Source organism: Cololabis saira, chromosome 21 (genome assembly GCF_033807715.1).
Source record: "Cololabis saira isolate AMF1-May2022 chromosome 21, fColSai1.1, whole genome shotgun sequence".
Taxonomy (NCBI): Eukaryota; Metazoa; Chordata; class Actinopteri; order Beloniformes; family Belonidae; genus Cololabis; species Cololabis saira.
In genome coordinates, this window is record NC_084607.1 from 32,831,737 (window position 1) to 32,848,557 (window position 16,821).

Here is a 16,821-nt window from a genome sequence, read left to right on the forward strand (position 1 = left end):
CGCGCCCACCGCGCAAGCGGGGGGCTCTACGGAGACGGCACTCCCTTTACCTCTCACCCCCGCGGGTGAGAGCTGCTGTTTGGGGGGGTGGCGGTTTCTGCGAGGGGTGCGGAGGTCCCCGGGCGGGTCCCGCACGTCGCGACTGGGCGTCCCGACGGTCTGCACTTGGGGGCATGAAGGCCCGAATGGCCCGTTTGCTTGTTTTATTTGTTTTGCATATTTAAAAGTTCTCCAATGTCAAATAAAGGTTTAATTATTACATTTGAAAGGGTGTACTTGCATTATTATGATATATTAACATTACATAAGTGCTTATTTTGGTCTCGACAATGTCGACAATAATATCGTTTATCGTCAATAATTTGTGGGACAATATATCGTCCAGCAAAATTTGTTATCGTCCCAGGCCTAAACTCAAGTTTTTTACTCGAGTAAAAGTATAAAAGTACTGGTTTCAAAACTACTTAAAGTATAAAAGTAAAAGTAATGTAAGGGGGAAAAAAGCCATTGAAAATGAATGCATCTTAGTATAATGCAAATATATTAAAGAACCATATATGTGTACTATTGAGCATTAACATGTGTTTCAGAGAGCAGGAGATATGATGACTAGTTGCCTATAAGTATTGTAATGGTGCAAAAAGTCAAACTTCAGAGACATGTTATCATTTATCCTAACCTTTATTGGAATGTACATCCAAGTTTAGTTGCAGGAATCTGAGGGAACGGATGTAAGAACAAAACTGGACAAGAACCTCTGGCTAGTTTTTTTTAAAAGGCCGAAATGAAATAGAGTAACAAGGCTGTTTTTAAAATGTAAGGAGTAAAAAGTACAGATAATTGTGTGAAAATGTAAGGAGTAAAAGTAAAAAGTCATTTGAAAAATAATTACTCCAGTGAAGTATAGATAACAAAAATTTCTACTTAAGTAAGGTAACAGAGTATTTGTACTTTGTTACTTGACACCTCTGCTTTTTAAAGGTTAAGTCGGCCACAGAAGCTACAATGACTGAACTGATTGAGGAAATTTTCAGCGAAAACAGTTTGCTAAGTTCAGAAAATTGCATTCCTTTACTATGATACAGTATTTAAATCCAGGAAAAGACAACACTATATCACATTAAGATATCCATCACAGCCCATATCTATTCTCATATCACAATATTGGTGTAATAGTGATATTTTGCTCAGCCCTAACTGTAAATAAATAAATAAATATATATATATATATATATATATATATATATATATATATATATATATATATATATATATATATTGATGTTTAAAGCACCACAGCTCATTGAATCAGGAACCCTGTAACATGACATGTATTGAATCAAAATATTGCTGCCAATACACAGCACATACAGTCTGACACTATTAAGTTCCCACCCTCAGTGCAAGGGGAACATCCCTGAGTTTTCTCTGACTTTCTTGGCCAAATCCCATATCCAGCAAATAAAGTAATAATTAATGTTTTGCTTAAAAGGTATAGTTGGTCACACACTCCTCAGCAGAATTTTTTCTACAAAACGGCAAGATATAAATCTACACTTTTTACACAGAATGGAGAAAACACAAAAGGGTTCGAAATATCTAGCTCGCATTGGTCGTTTATATGGTTGAAAGAAAATAGGTTATAGTAGGCTACGTGAAAAGGAGTTCTATGTATCTGCACTCGATTGCTGTTCCTGCGGAAGACACGGATGTCTGGCACAGTAAATTTGAAATTGAATTGCAAGAACTGAATTTGAATTGTGAGAACTGAATGTAGATTCAGTTTTTCCAATGCAATGATTCAAATTAAACAATACAAATACAGATTATGTGATTCAGATTCAGTTTTTTGATTAAATTATTCAAGTTGAGCAATTCAAATTCAAATATAAATTATTCAAATTCAGTTTCTAGTGGCACATATTTCTGCCCATATGCCCCAAACTGATCACAGACAATTTTTTATCTAGTGTGAATACGCTGATGACTCCTTAGATTATCCGACGTTTTAAAAGTTGCCTCACACTGATCACATCTGAAAGGCTTAAACCCACTGTGAACACGCTGATGACTCCTTAGATTACCTGACGTGTTAAAATCTGCCCCACACTGATCACATTTGTACGGCTTTTCTCCAGTGTGAATACGCTGATGACGCCTTAGATCACGTTGTCGGGTAAAAGCCACACCACACTGATCACATTTGTGTGGCTTTTCTCCAGTGTGGATACGCTGATGACTCCATAGATGACCTGAAAAGGTAAAAGCTGCCCCACACTGATCACATCTGTAAGGCTTCTCTCCAGTGTGAATACGCTGATGACTCCTTAGATCCCCTTTTCGGGTAAAAGCTATCCCACACTGATCACATTTGTACGGCTTTTCTCCAGTGTGGATACGCTGATGACACTTTAAAATACTTGGTTTGGTAAAAGCTAACCCACACTGTTCACAGCTGTACGGCTTCTCTTCAGTAATCCTCTTTTGGACCTTCAGACCTGGTGAAGTGGTGAGGACTTTCTGTAAGGAAAGAGAAAAAGACTTAGATCCTGTTGTTTGCTGACCGGACAAATCCTTTTTCAGTTCAAGTCAAGTGCCGTCTGTCATGTTCGCAGTGAAACAATGACGTTTTATGTCTGAGTGCTATGTTAAGCATTTTCTGTTATCAATGGCTCTTGACAGCCAGAAACATTCAGATAAAACATCTCAATATGTCAAAACAAAAGTGTGAAGGGCTAAAGTTACCCACCCTCAGAAAAAAAATCATAACTTGTTTATAGAAAATCCTTGAGATTACCGATGGTGTGTTTAATGCATTCTGTACAAACTCAAAATGTCCTCAGTCAGACAGTGAGCTAAACACTCCAATAAAGACCCCGACGCAATAAGGATAATTTAGGTATCTATAGTTGAAGTACTTTAGTGAAACTGCAACAGAAACAGCAACACAGAAACAATAAATGTCAGCCACAGTAGTTACATTAGATAGATTAACACAAATTATACCACGGTCTGTGTGAATACTCGATTCTGATTGGCTGGCAGGTGTACAATAAAAGTGATAATCTACACCTAGAAAACAAGTTCGGTTAAATTGCAGATATCTTTAATATAATTGCGCTGGATCAACTGCCAGTTGGTAACCACGGCAACGGAGATTGAGAGAAGAACCGGCTACCTCAGGACGGCGACATGAGTGTATTTGTAATTTATTTTAATTTATTTTGTGAATTTAATAATTTTGAGGACTGGGATGCAGAAGAGGAGAGAAAAGGAAATAGCTGAGCCGAGCTGAGCGGACTAGAATATCTCCCGTTGCGTATCTCAGGTCCGTCCTAGTTACTGGAGAAGTCAACACTGTGTCCATTGCATAAGGACCTTATAGGACAGTAGTGATTGTTCCAGGTATTAGTCAGACCCTCAGGTGTTACCAAGGAAACTGAGTTATGGTTTGTTAAAAAACGTAACTTACCAGGTTCCAACGGCTGCAGACGAGAGATTAAATAGTCCGCTCAGCCGCTCAGCTGTGGCTTGTTATAAAACTAATGATTTCAACTGAAAACACATTAAAGCATGAATAACTGATTTAATGTTCATTTTTTTTGGTAAGTGACCATGGTATAAACGGGATAATGCCCTTCGAGGTGTCCATTAACATAAATATATGGAGTTCGCGGAGGCGGACGCCCCCGTGTCGTTTATGTTAATGTACACCTCGTCTGGCCCTTACTTGTAGTATGACCATCTTTACAAAATTACCTTAATATGTGTAAGCGCCATATATAGCTTATAATTTAACTCTTTTATAGCATAATATGCCTTGTTGTTTTACACAGAGGAAATATATTTCAGTTTAAATTTTGAGAGCTATTATTTTATACTTAAAATGTGATTAATAGTGATTAATACTTAAATTTCACTACTGACATTTATTTTGCCTTAACGGTTTCTGTAGTTTGGGCCTGTGGGGCTTCGTAGCGGGAGGAAGTGCGGGACTGTGTTTTTTGTGAGTCATTGAATAAACAAGTGACGGTGGAGCAACACAGTGTTTTAGCGTTCTGTTGCCGTACTCAACGCGGAAAACAATCAGGCCCAATTTATAAGGCTATTGCCCTCATGCAGGGCGAAGGGGTTGAATCCTGGGGCCTCATGTTCAAAGAGTGCGTGGATTTCAACATGAATCCGTGCCTGGAATTCTTGCGTACGCAAAAAAAAAAATTCAGATTCTCAAAACTATGCGTACACCCAAATCCACACGTTTCTTTGAACATCACAATCAACGTGGATTTGAGCGCAGATGCAGGAGCATAACACTCCGCCCTGTCTCCTCCTCCGTGTCGTTTATGTTAATGTACACCTCGTCTGGCCCTTACTTGTAGTATGACCATCTTTACAAAATTACCTTAATATGTGTAAGCGCCATGTATAGCTTATAGTTCAGTTCTTTTACTGCTTAATATGCCTTGTTGTTTACACAGAGGGAATATATTTCAGTTTAAATTTTGAGAGTTATTATTTTATACTTTAGTGATTAATACTTAAATTTCACTAATGAGATTTGTTTTGCCTTAACGGTCATTGAATAAATGAGTGACGGTGGAGCAACACAGTGTCTTACCGTTCTGTTGCCGTACTCAATGCGTAAAAAAATCTGCTGACGTCATTACCATATATTCATGAAGTGAGTTACAAGTTTAGCAAAAGAAGAAAACGTTAAGTCTAATGATAGTCACTACAGTGGGTATTGTTGTCCTTTGCTTTGTGTTGTGTTCTGTGAAGAATTGTGGGTTTATTATGATCGTAAGGGTTTGTGAATGTGTATGGGTAGCGTTAGTGCATCATTACACTCTCCTTTTCTTGTTGGTATTTTAAGAACAGACACCAGAACATAAGGTGGTGGGACGAAAAACAGCTCTGCTTTATTGTCAGGTGTATTATATTATATACTGATGGATTAAGCCCAATGTACATGTTTATTGAGTCTTACACATTTTGGATGTCCACGATCACTTCTCTCATAAGTATAACAATGTGAACATAAACTTATATTTAAAACATGAAGCGTCACGATCTGATTCCTCTGCTGCAGAAATAAAGACAAGTTGTGCCAACGGGATTATCGAGGTGCAAACGTGAGAAATAAAGAACAAAGTTGCTGTAACTCGGAGTTGTGCAGCCGCAGGAGGAGAGACCAGTCTGGTTCCCGGCCTCCATCACCGGGAGGAGAGACCGGTCTAGATCCCGGCCTCCATCACCGGGAGGAGAGACCGGTCTAGATCCCGGCCTCCGTCACCAGGAGGAGAGACCGGTCTGGGTCCCGGCCTCCATCACCGGGAAGAGAGACCGGTCTAATTCCCGGGAGGAGAGACCGGTCCAGGTCCCGGCCTCCATCACCAGAAGGAGAGACCGGTCTAGATCCCGGCCTCCATCACCGGGAGGAGAGACCGGTCTAGATCCCGGCCTCTGTCACCGGGAGGAGAGACCGGTCTGGGTCCCGGCCTCCGTCACCGGGAGGAGAGACCGGTCTGGGTCCCGGCCTCCATCACCAGGAGGAGAGACTGGTCTAGGTCCCGGCCTCCATCACCAGGAGGAGAGACTGGTCTAGGTCCCGGCCTCCATCACCAGAAGGAGAGACCGGTCCAGGTCCCGGCCTCCATCACCAGAAGGAGAGACCGGTCCAGGTCCCGGCCTCCATCACCAGAAGGAGAGACCGGTCCAGGTCCCGGCCTCCATCACCAGAAGGAGAGACCGGTCCAGGTCCCGGCCTCCATCACCAGAAGGAGAGACCGGTCCAGGTCCCGGCCTCCATCACCAGGAGGAGAGACCGGTCTAGGTCCCGGCCTCCATCACCAGGAGGAGAGACCGGTCCAGGTCCCGGCCTCCATCACCAGGAGGAGAGACCGGTCTAGGTCCCGGCCTCCATCACCAGGAGGAGAGACTGGTCTAGGTCCCGGCCTCCATCACCAGGAGGAGAGACTGGTCTAGGTCCCGGCCTCCATCACCAGGAGGAGAGACCGGTCTAGGTCCCGGCCTCCATCACCAGGAGGAGAGACCGGTCTAGGTCCCGGGGAGGTAGGGTTGGGCACCGGTTCCAAATAGGGACCAGTTCCTTACGTCCGGTTCCGGAACGGTTAAGATGTTTGCATTTCAATTCTTTTATTCGGTTCCCAAATTACTCCGCCTGCCGCGCTCCGTTTGTTTTGTATTATTGATCCGCCCGGCGTGCGTCGCTTGAACAAAGCCACTACTCTGTGCGGAGCATGGTGCGGAGCGCTCTCGCTTGCTGCCTGAGAAGGCAGACCTGAGGCAGACATGATAATCTTCCTGAACAAGAATTGTTTTTGAACTGTCACATGACATTGTCAATGCTCCAGGCACTAGCGGAGCAGGCGGGGGGGCAGAGGGGGCGGCCGCCCCGGGCCTACTGCTCCGTGGGCCCACGCCGAAGAGGGAAAAAAAAAAAAAAGTGTTCTGAATAAAATAAGGAAAGTTGGACTATATAAGAATTTCGTTCAAAAGGATAAAGTTAAAAAAAAAAAAATGAAAGAAATAGTCCCTTCTCCCCTCGTGTGTCATGCACGCGTACGTGCGCACATGTTGTCTGTTTACTTTTAAGAATGATTTATGGTTCTGCGTTACACCAACGCAGAGCCTACGCCGTACCCTACGGCGTAGGATGCGTGTCGTCGCGTACCCTACGCGACGTGTTGTGGTTCTCTGCCCACTGCTGGATGAAACAGTCATTGGTAAGCTGTCATAATATTAATTATTTCTGATAACATTCTCATGACGCTGAATATATGGCCTTTCCTATATTGTTTGTTGCTGTTCGACCGCCGTGTCGCTCATTGTGTTAAATACATGTCGTCGCACATTGTAAACCGTTGTCGTGTAGGTTGAATACGTGTCTGAATTGTGCTACTCGGATCCGACATCTATGGCTAAGATGAAAACGTAGCCTTAAAAATAAAAATATCCCCACGATAAGTCATAATTATGAGATAGAAAGTCGAAATTATGAGATAGAAAGTCGAAATTATGAGATAAAAAGTTGAAATTATGACTTTTTATGTCATAATTCTGATTTATCGTGGGGATATTTTTAAGGCTAAGATTTCGTCTTATTTTTTTCTTTTACTGGCGGAAATGGGCTTCCATAGACATCCCTGGATGACATTTGATTTTTATCTCCAGTTTGATACTTATATCTTAAAGTCTGCATTAGGCTTATAATTAGGTTTGACATAATGACTGGTAAATCCCTGGTGCTAGAACCTCATGTGATGGTTCTGACCGTGTCGCCTGCTGCTGTGGTTGTGTGTCAGAGGGGCTGATCTGTGGCATTGTTTTAGCGATTAGCCACAAGGGCCCATGTAGAATGCTTCGCCCCCCCTAGGCTGGGACCCCTGCTCCGCCCCTGGCTCCAGGGTTTGTTTTATTTTATTTTCCACCTGGGGTGCAGCTCTTTGTTTTTAGACTGCTACCAACTTGTGTTTCAGCAATTCAGCAGTTAGTTAGGGATCCTCCTTGTATTTGAATACCCTAGTTACAGTACAGCAACCAAATTAAACTGTATCAAGTCAACTGGCAGTGTGAATAAATAGAAATGGCCTGTGTAAAGGCATTTTCAAATGAAAAAAAAAGATCTTGTGAAATATTTGTGACATGTTGACTTGCACCTCAAAGAATCGGAATCGAGAATCGTTTAGAACAGGAATCGAAATTGAAAATCGGAATCGTTAAAATCCAAACGATGCCCAACCCTACCGGGAGGAGAGACTGGTCCAGGTCCCGGCCTCCATCACCAGGAGGAGAGACCGGTCTAGGTCCCGGCCTCCATCACCAGGACGAGAGACCGGTCCAGGCCCAAACTTTTCAGGTGCACTAAATGATAACTGGGATGTCATCAATAAAAGAAAACTGTCATATGAAATACAAGTTGAGTTGATCTACAGTTGAACTGTGGAAATTATGCAAACATAAACTAATGGGTTTCTAAAGTTTAAACAAAATAATTTGCTCTACACACAACTGATTTCACATACACCAAAAAATAATTGCAATATTCAACATCTATTCAATTCTGCTGTCAATCTTGTGTGCACCATCATAAGGGAAGTCAGCAAGAACGCAATAGATCTCAATGGATTAGATGTGCATCCCAGAAAATCTGGGAACATGTTGAATAGTGGAGCTGCCATGTGTGGCGTGGCACCATTGGCTGTTACCAACGAGAAAGGTGCCACGAAGGAAACATACTTCTACCGACACCAACAACCACCATTTCAAGCCCTACAACAATAATTGTGAAACTAGGGCTGGGCGATATATCGAGTATAGGCGATGTATCTCGGCTTCTACTCTGTGCGATGTACAAAATGACTCCATCGTGAATATTCGAATATTTGCTTTTAGCCGCGGGCATTAAATTACAGGCTTTTCCCACTCTCTCATCTCGTCTCTCCTCCTCTGAGACATAAAACAAGCGCACCCTGTTAGATACGTCAGTCACGTGCTGCCATGTGTGCATTATCATTGGCCCCCGACCAGCTGCTGGTGTCGGCGCTGCTGTCCGGGGCCGCCGCTCACTTCCACCCCGCTTTAACTTAAAGGAGCTTGAGGCCGGATTGTGGCAGGATTTATGAAAACAATCCGTATACATTTTAAGTTTTCTAGTAATAATGTCAGATGAAGCATTTCCAAACCCAAAAGAATGAGCCCTCTAGTGTATCTCTCCTTTGCCTTGAACAGGCTGTTGCTGCAAAATGTGCTGCAATTCGGTCCCGAATTTCCCGCGCTGTCCTGCGGATGTGACGTCACATGACGCTGCATGCGCGTTCTCCCCGTTCTCCCGTGCCGGATTCACTGTTGGCTGCAGTACCCCCAACTGCCGTCGTGGCGAAGGGTGGCGCTAGAGAGTCTCATTTCTTAAAAGGAGCCTCAAGCTCCTTTAACTCTAAAGGCCCTGACACACAAAGCCGATAATCGGCCGTCGGTGAGCGTCGGTGCTCGTCTGTCGGCATAGTTTCCCCGGTGTGTCCCGCACGTCGCCACAGGTCCGCCTCCCGTCGGGAGCTTTTCAGCCGATTCGACATGTTGAATCGGCGTCGGTCAAACAGCTCACTCTGCGATTGGCTGTTCCCAGAATTTCCCAGAATGCTTTTCGTCGTCATTTGCGGACTGAATAAAAAAAAAAAAAAACGGTGGACATTTCTTATGAATAAAATCAATATTTTGAGTTAGTTTCTGCATAAAAATGCGTTTTGATTACATTTGTAGCGAGAAATAAATATTTTACTTTCATAATATTCCCTCAGTGAATGTATATAATCACTCGCTTGTCTTTTTCAAACCGCGCCAGAATAAAGGCTGATTTATGGTTCTGCGTTACACCAACGCAGAACCTACGGCGTAGGTTACGCGGCGACGCGTGCCGTACCCTACGCCGTAGGCTCTGCGTCGATTTAACGCAGAACCATAAATCAGCTCCAGAGCCGGCAGGCAGAAAATCCCGAAATTTTTGGAGCAAATTTCTTAACAGGCGTAGCTACAACTGTTAGATTTCATCTATTAAACCAACATTTATCTTCCTAAATGATTTATTTCAGCCAGCCATTTATTTTAATTCTCCACAGAGCTGCAGGTGGTTGTGCCGTCTGTTTTGTATTGCACTTGTGTCTTCTCAATAAAGCTTTGGAAAAAAAAAAAAGCGCTGTCCTCTTCCTTGAGACTACCGCTGCCTGCTGTTATGGAGGGGAATTACCTCTCACGCATGCGCAGAACGTACGTGCTAGTTCGCCGTCGGGTGTCGTATCTGCGGTGTGTCTAGTGAGCCCGACACAGGCGACGCGAGCCGACACAGCAGTCGGCAGAGAGCGGGCGACGTCGGGTTGGTGTGTCAGCACCTTAACTTTCCTAAACTCGGCCTGTTTGCGCCGTGAGCTCATCTGCGCGGTTGCTATGCGCGACGGACTCTTTTCAAAGCAAACTGGTTTAGTAAAGACGGGAGGGAACGTTTTCCCCTTGCACGGCTCTCCGGGGGGCCGGAGAGCCGAGGAGCCGCTCAGTGCGACACGCGCAGCCGAGCCTTTAGGCTGATTTATGGTTCCGCGTTACACCAACGCAGAGCCTACGGCGTAGGTGCACGTTGCCGCGTACCCTACGCCGTAGGCTACGCCGTACCCTACGGCGTAGGTGCTGCGTCGATTCAACGCAGAACCATAATTCAGGCTTTTCTCTTCCAGAGCTGAGAAACGTCACCTAGTGTTGCTTAAATGTAGCCACATGAAATCAATCATTATCATTGAAACAAGACTATATGACGTCATATTTCTAAAAGTAAGTGAAAGTGATGCAAATTAAAGGAGGAGAGGATGAAACATTACAGTCCCACCTACATTAGTCTGAATATAAAGGTGCTCTAAAGGCCCCTCCTGCTCAGGGCAGCTCATCCTGGTAAAACCAGGTAAAACCAGCTCATCCTGGTAAAACCAGGACCAGAACATGTTCTTAGCAGATGTTCTTCAGACGGGGAGTCAGAGAGATGCAACGTGCACTTTCTGTTTTGAAATGACACTTTTTATGTTTATGCCACTCACTGCTTAGTAACTGTTTAATAAATACAGTTTTGGTAAATTTGACTTATTTGAAAGTTTAAAATGAGCATATATTAATTTAGTATGAACAAGAATGTTTTAATGTAGACATATAGAATCATCATACTGGTCTGATTATATGCATCAAAGTGTTAATTCAAGGCTAAGGCAAGATATCGAGATATATATCGTGGATCGTGACATGGCCTAAAAATATTGAGATATTAATAAAAGGCCATATCGCCCAGCCCTATGTGAAACCATTCCAACAAGCATGTGACACAAGGGAAAGTACTAACTAACTTACTAACCCTAACCCAATGAAAGATTTTGGCTGTTGTTTGTATTGTTGTTGTTGTTGTTGTTTCAATCTCTGTGAGCTGGTCAGGTTGAAAATCTATTTTTCCAGAGATGGATAATTTTTTAGATAGAGATGCACCGATTGATTGGCCACTGATCGGGATCGAACCGATAATGCCCCTATCGGTTTTGATCGGAGATCGTAAAATAATAGTTCAGAGCGGCCGATCTGATGACGTTTACAACAACAAACGCCGCCCGCGCGGCCGTTCCCGCATCTCAGACCGAGCTGTCCTAAGAGGGCGTCAGCCTCGCCGGTATGGGAGTTTTACAATGTCTGAAAAGGACAACAAATTTGCAGTTTGCAAAGTGTGTGCAAAGGAGATACCCCGAGGAGGAATGTTACAAAATAATTTCTACTCAACAAAGATGATAAGACATTTGAAAGTTTTTCACACAAAGGAGTATATTGAGTTTCCAAAGTTGTCTGCAGCTAAGGCAGAGAAAGAACAGGAGGTGCAGCCACGATGCTAACTCACCTGAACGTAACAGAGAGTTATAAATGACAGCAGGAAAAATAAAGAACTACATCATAAGGTACTGAATTCATATGTTTTGCTCATCAGCCGCTTTCTGTTGTAGAAGACAACCTGCTGGAGTTATATCAAATTATATACAGTCCAAAGCCGTGTCAGACGGCTTCACGAGTGACATTTGGAGCTCCAGTGTGAAGAGTTTTGCTTCACTCACAAGAGTTTCCTCACACGCGGCAGATGCTATCGCTAAAGCTTTCACAAAGCTTAATAATTCATAATTAATTTCTATTTTAAGATTGAATTCCTCTTTCCACAGGAAAACTAAAAATTGATACAAGTTGTAAACTATAAACCTTACCCCCCATTCACACTGAAAGCGTCACGGGCGTCATAGGCGTCTGGCTGCCATTCATTGTCTATGAAAAACGGGCGTCGAGAGGCGGCGGGAGCGGCGCGTCAATTTAAAGTTGAAAAATCTGAACTTTATGCAAATGAGCAGCGGCGACGCCGAGGCGTCGTCCAATCACAGACCGGGATTCCCGAAGCGAGAAGCCTCAATGCTGATTGTACTTTCATGTACACACAAACGTACACTCATTCACATGCGTACAGGAGCAGAGCTGTGCACTAACAAACTTATTTTATCAGGAATTAATATATTTCATCCAGCAAACTGATATATTTGCTGGTCTGACTGCCGTTTTTACCTGAACTGCTCATGTGAAACACGTATCTGAATCTGATGGGTGAGAAGCTGGATGGTCCCAACGATTTTATTTGCTACATTGATCCAACTAAAAATAATTAAAACCCGTGCTTATTAATCACAAAACACAGGTTAAACATCATGACCAAATCCGCTCCGACCCGGTTTGTCAGTATCAGTGCAGACAGACTGCAGCTTCGCCTGAATTATGGTTCCACGTTAAAACAACGGCGTAGGGTCGCGGTGCGGTGTGCGTCGCCGCGTACCCCACGCCGTCGGTTCTGCGTTGGTGTGACGCGGAACCATAAATCAGCCTTCAGTGAGTTGATGTTGATCCGTGGACCAAACGTGTTAAGGAGCATCAAACTCACTCTTATCTATGCGGAAATAACGCTAAAATATAAAGAAGGCGTCCCAAAGTGTGATCTATGGTGAAATAGGAAAATTAAGATGTGTACGCTATATGTGTAGGCTGTTCCCGCAGTTCCCTCCAGTTCTGCCGCGCAGCTTGAAACCCCGCCCACTGCAGCCGTCGACAGTACCTGCCGCTTTCAGTGTGAACGCACCAAGCAGCGACATGCTGGCGTCAGTAGATTTTTGACAATTTCAGTGTGAACGCAGGGTTAGAGAGTGACATGTCTGCTGTTGTCTGTGTTGGTGCACATGTACATAATAATTACCACAGGAAAGCTGAAGCCAATAAGCAACAATTACTCTCTGTAAACTGAGTCTAAATTGTCTTTAAGAGTCTCTAGTGTGAAATATTGCTCATTGCCTCAGCCTGCAATAAAACAGTCAATTCATGATACTTTCTCATCTCCTAATTTTTATACCTAATAATACAATGTCAGTGTCGTATACATGAGAAAACAATATTGACAAATTTATGGATTTCTCGCTGGGATCGGTGATCGGCAATATTGGGATCAGATACTGGTTTTCGAGATCAATGGGGGGCCTGGCACAAAAAGTTTGGGAACCACTGCAGCACCACAAGGACACGGCCTGAAAACTGGGCTGTCTTAAGTGTTGCATCTTTTGATCAGGGCTTGTGGACTAACTCAGTGAACCCAGCTAGGATATTTTGTACCTTTTGAACTTTCATTTATGGAGGTGAAGTTTATTTTGTTTTGTCTGATTTGAAGCCAATTTAAGGTGTTTTCATGTTTATTTAAAATGATATGTTCATTGTTACTACTACTGATGAGCCTAAGTTATTACTATTGTTCATTCCTTGACCGTTAAATGTATTGTGTTGCATTCAATACATTAACATAAGAATAAAGTTATTAATCTCCAAATGGAAATGTTTATTCAGAGGTTTTCTCATTACATGAATACTTTTGAATTTGAATCCCATTCACTAATGCCCTGCCTGCAGTTTACATCTTGAGAGCATTCTTAGGACTGGTTATGTTATTAACATGTCAGGAGGCAGCATCAGACACATGGTGGTGATGCTGCTATGAGCTGTTGGACGGGTGAGTATGAGTAAGGACAGTATCCCCACTAAAAAAAATGTGAATACACCACTGGCTGCAACGATTCCTCCAGTAACCCGATTACAAACAAAGATCGAGGAATTTTATCTGCCTCGTTTACTAAGAGGATAAATGTAAAACCTCCAGGTTGCTGCAGCCGTGAGCACCGCCACATTCATCATTATATAGTCAGACGTAGACAATTTTAAAAGTCTCTTGGGAAGGTCACATGTTTGTGTTTTCTGCTGCTCAGTTCAAAGCTACTGACAATAAAATAAAACGTTTGGATCATCAGCAGCAGACACACAATGCGCATTAATTCTTTTCATGCACTCCTGAGAAACTTGATGTACAGATTTATGAGTCGTTTGGACGAGTCTCAAAACTATTATCAAACTGCTGGCTAACCCCGGCCTCAGTGCAACAAGATATCAGTCTCCGTTCTGGAGACACTGGACCGAGGAGGAGCGGGAACGTGGACCTGCGGGATAGCGGGAACGCGGGTATACGGCGTATACCCACTTATTTTTCAAATCGGCAATGCGTATACCCACTTCTAAATCCCATCTGATGCGCATCATTTACTGTCCTGCAAGCCGAATTTGTTTTCCTAGGATGGCGAAGGCATGACCCGCCCTACTCTGCCTCTGATTGACTAGTACTCGTTGCCTTTGTTAGTTGGATTGGTTAGGTTTAGGCATGAGGAGTGATGATTGGTTAGGGTTACGGTTAGAATATCAGGGTAAGCCAATCAGAGGCAGTATAGAGCGGGTCATGCCTTCTCCACCCTAGGAAAACAAATATCGCCTATCTGCCCTGTTGGTTTATCTCAAATGCAAAAATATGCTTTCAGAACATGCAACTAATGACATAAATGGGGAAGATGAAGCGAACCACCCAAACAAAAATCTGCTTTACGAATTTTAAACGACCTTGTGTTGCTACATCAGCCGATAGCGATGATAGCGATGCTACAACGGTGCTGTTAGCCAGCAGCTCGGCTAATGATAGCCCAGCACCCGCGCCCGCTCCTGCTCCGTCCCCCACCCCAGTCGGAGAGGATGCCGACAGTGACAGTAAGTCTGTTTAAAACTTTTGTGTCAATGAACTAAATTCAGTAATGTTCATGTTATGGTCATTGTTTCCCTTGTTACATTTCTATCCTATAATTCAATCACTTATGTTGTTTTTTTTGTAGACACCAGTAATGACTAGCCAGACCTGTGGACAGCCAAACAAAAAGAAGATTTTAAATCCAAGAATCCCTGGTTAGGATGCAAAAAGTAAGTTTAGGTAGATTGTTAGTTTTGGCAGCTTGTAAAACAGTGGACTGTGTGTGTGTGTGTGTGTGTGTGTGTGTGTGTGTGTGTGTGTGTGTGTGTGTGTGTGTGTGTGTGTGTGTGTGAAATGCACACTGCACACATACAGATGTGAATACAGTAGTTACATTGTTTGTTTATGCTTCACAGGGTGTCTGGTCTGTAGCAGCGTGAACTCCATTGGGATCAACAAGGAGCAAGGTGTAAATCTCTCAAGAGAATTGATGAACTTTGAAATTGAAGCTTCTGGGGAAGTAGAACGACAAGTCTGTCAGCCTTGAGTGATGATATTTATATATCCCTAAAGAGGGAATATGCCTGGTCTTTATAGATAGTGTTCAGCTGTCAAAACCAAATTATTTATTTCAGTTTTGGGACTGTGCATTTTTGAGTTTATCTAATTGGTTTTGATGTGTGGAAGAGGATGATTTGTGTTTTTTTTATTTAAGGTGAAACATGAACAAGGATGCATTGCCACAGTACGAGAAATAATCTTTCCTGTCATCCCTCTCTGCTATTGTCATAGCAGTACTTTCTTTGAGTATTTGCTCACATGATGTTTAAAAAAATCAGTTTGCTGCTGCACACCGACAATTCCAGGTTACAACATGTCAAATTCAGTTTTGAAATATTTTATGTCAAATATGTAATTCTGAATGTTAAGAATAAACTAATATCTGACTGAAACACCATGTTTGCCTCATGTTAAATATATGTTATATTCATGCATTAGGCCGCCTGTGTAGGACCAGTAATATCTGCAAACTGCTCCTATCTGTTGCAAATCAGCTGTTCCAAGAGATAGTTTACAAAAGAAACTACTTGAAAGGTGAGAGAATAGTTGTCCAATTTTCATGTGTGGATTGACTAAGGAATAAGGAAAAGTTAACTCAAAATGCATAATTATGTAGTTGTCTCACCCTATAGTCTGTGGGCCAGTATTGATTGCAAAATCTGCACTCTCTTCTGTGGCTAATGTTAATTTCATAATGATCCTTACTCCCTGAAGTGAAGCAGCAGAAATTAAGTGACAATGTGCAAATACTACTGGCCCATTTTTGGGTAAACTAAACAGAAGTAGTGCAGTAATGCAGAAGTAGTCTTACATATCACTGTTTATAACACAGGGCGTTTATGCTTTGCTGGACAGGCCGTTTAAAAAAAATGTAAAAATTGGGGCATAAATTGAGGGACTTCTTCAGGGACCACTACACCACTGTGAACACTGACCTGCAGACCAGCGGAGGAAGAGTCCGCTTTGGTCCTGCTGGACTCCCGGTCCTGGTTCTGATCCCGGTCCATCTCCTGGTCCTGGTTCTGATCCCGGTCCATCTCCTGGTCCTGGTTCTGATCCTGGTCCTGGTTCTGACCCCGGTCCTGGTTCTGGTTCTGGTTCTGATCCTGGTCCATCTCCTCCAAACACGTGACCACCACTCGAGTGTTTCCTGCTGGTAAATGTAGGATTATCGTACCGGAGACATAAATGGTCTATTTAGAGGGAAATGTTCTCCCCCCGACAGCGCTGTATTCACTCTAGTGTTTAATAGAGTCTACCAGAAACTCACCTCTTGGTAGCGTCGGTACGGACTGGATTCTCGGAACCACGGCAGCTTCTTTTACCTTTTTTTTTTTTTTGCCCTCGCTCGACTTCCGCATCTCTCGGGAGGAGCGTTTCGTTTCAGCCAATCAGAATCGTTGTTTTGAGAAAACGCATTTACGTCACTTGCAGCCTATTTAGAAAAGCAGGATTGGAAAACACTGGGCTGGTAGCCAACATGGCGACCTGTGTGTGTTGTCTGTCTTGTCTTTTTAATTATCAGACGAGGCGTTATCTTGGTCTGAAGCCTTTATTTTAATAAACAGCCACGACATTCATTTGTCCGC

At 43.2% G+C, this 16,821-nt stretch overlaps 1 protein-coding gene across 1 annotated transcript; it reads right to left on the bottom strand.

The window, feature by feature from the left end:
- Positions 1-229: 229 nt before the first annotated feature.
- Positions 230-16,560, bottom strand: LOC133422207 (zinc finger protein 239-like). The gene is made up of 3 exons (XM_061712150.1): positions 16,503-16,560; positions 16,168-16,382; positions 230-2,520 (listed from the first exon to the last, which is right to left on the bottom strand). The coding sequence occupies exons 2-3, from the start codon at positions 16,345-16,347 to the stop codon at positions 1,963-1,965; spliced, it is 738 nt and encodes a 245-aa protein (XP_061568134.1). The 5' UTR covers positions 16,348-16,382; positions 16,503-16,560; the 3' UTR covers positions 230-1,962.
- Between the last annotated feature and the right edge of the window lie 261 nt (positions 16,561-16,821).

Bases quoted from the DNA above. Each gene is read 5' to 3' on its own strand.
- LOC133422207 (XM_061712150.1), bottom strand. From the start codon at position 16,347: ATGGACCAGGATCAGAACCAGAACCAGAACCAGGACCGGGGTCAGAAC. The intron at 2,521-16,167 runs GTCAGTGTTCAC...CTTTCCTTACAG, and splicing joins CTTCCTCCGCTGGTCTGCAG to AAAGTCCTCACCACTTCACC.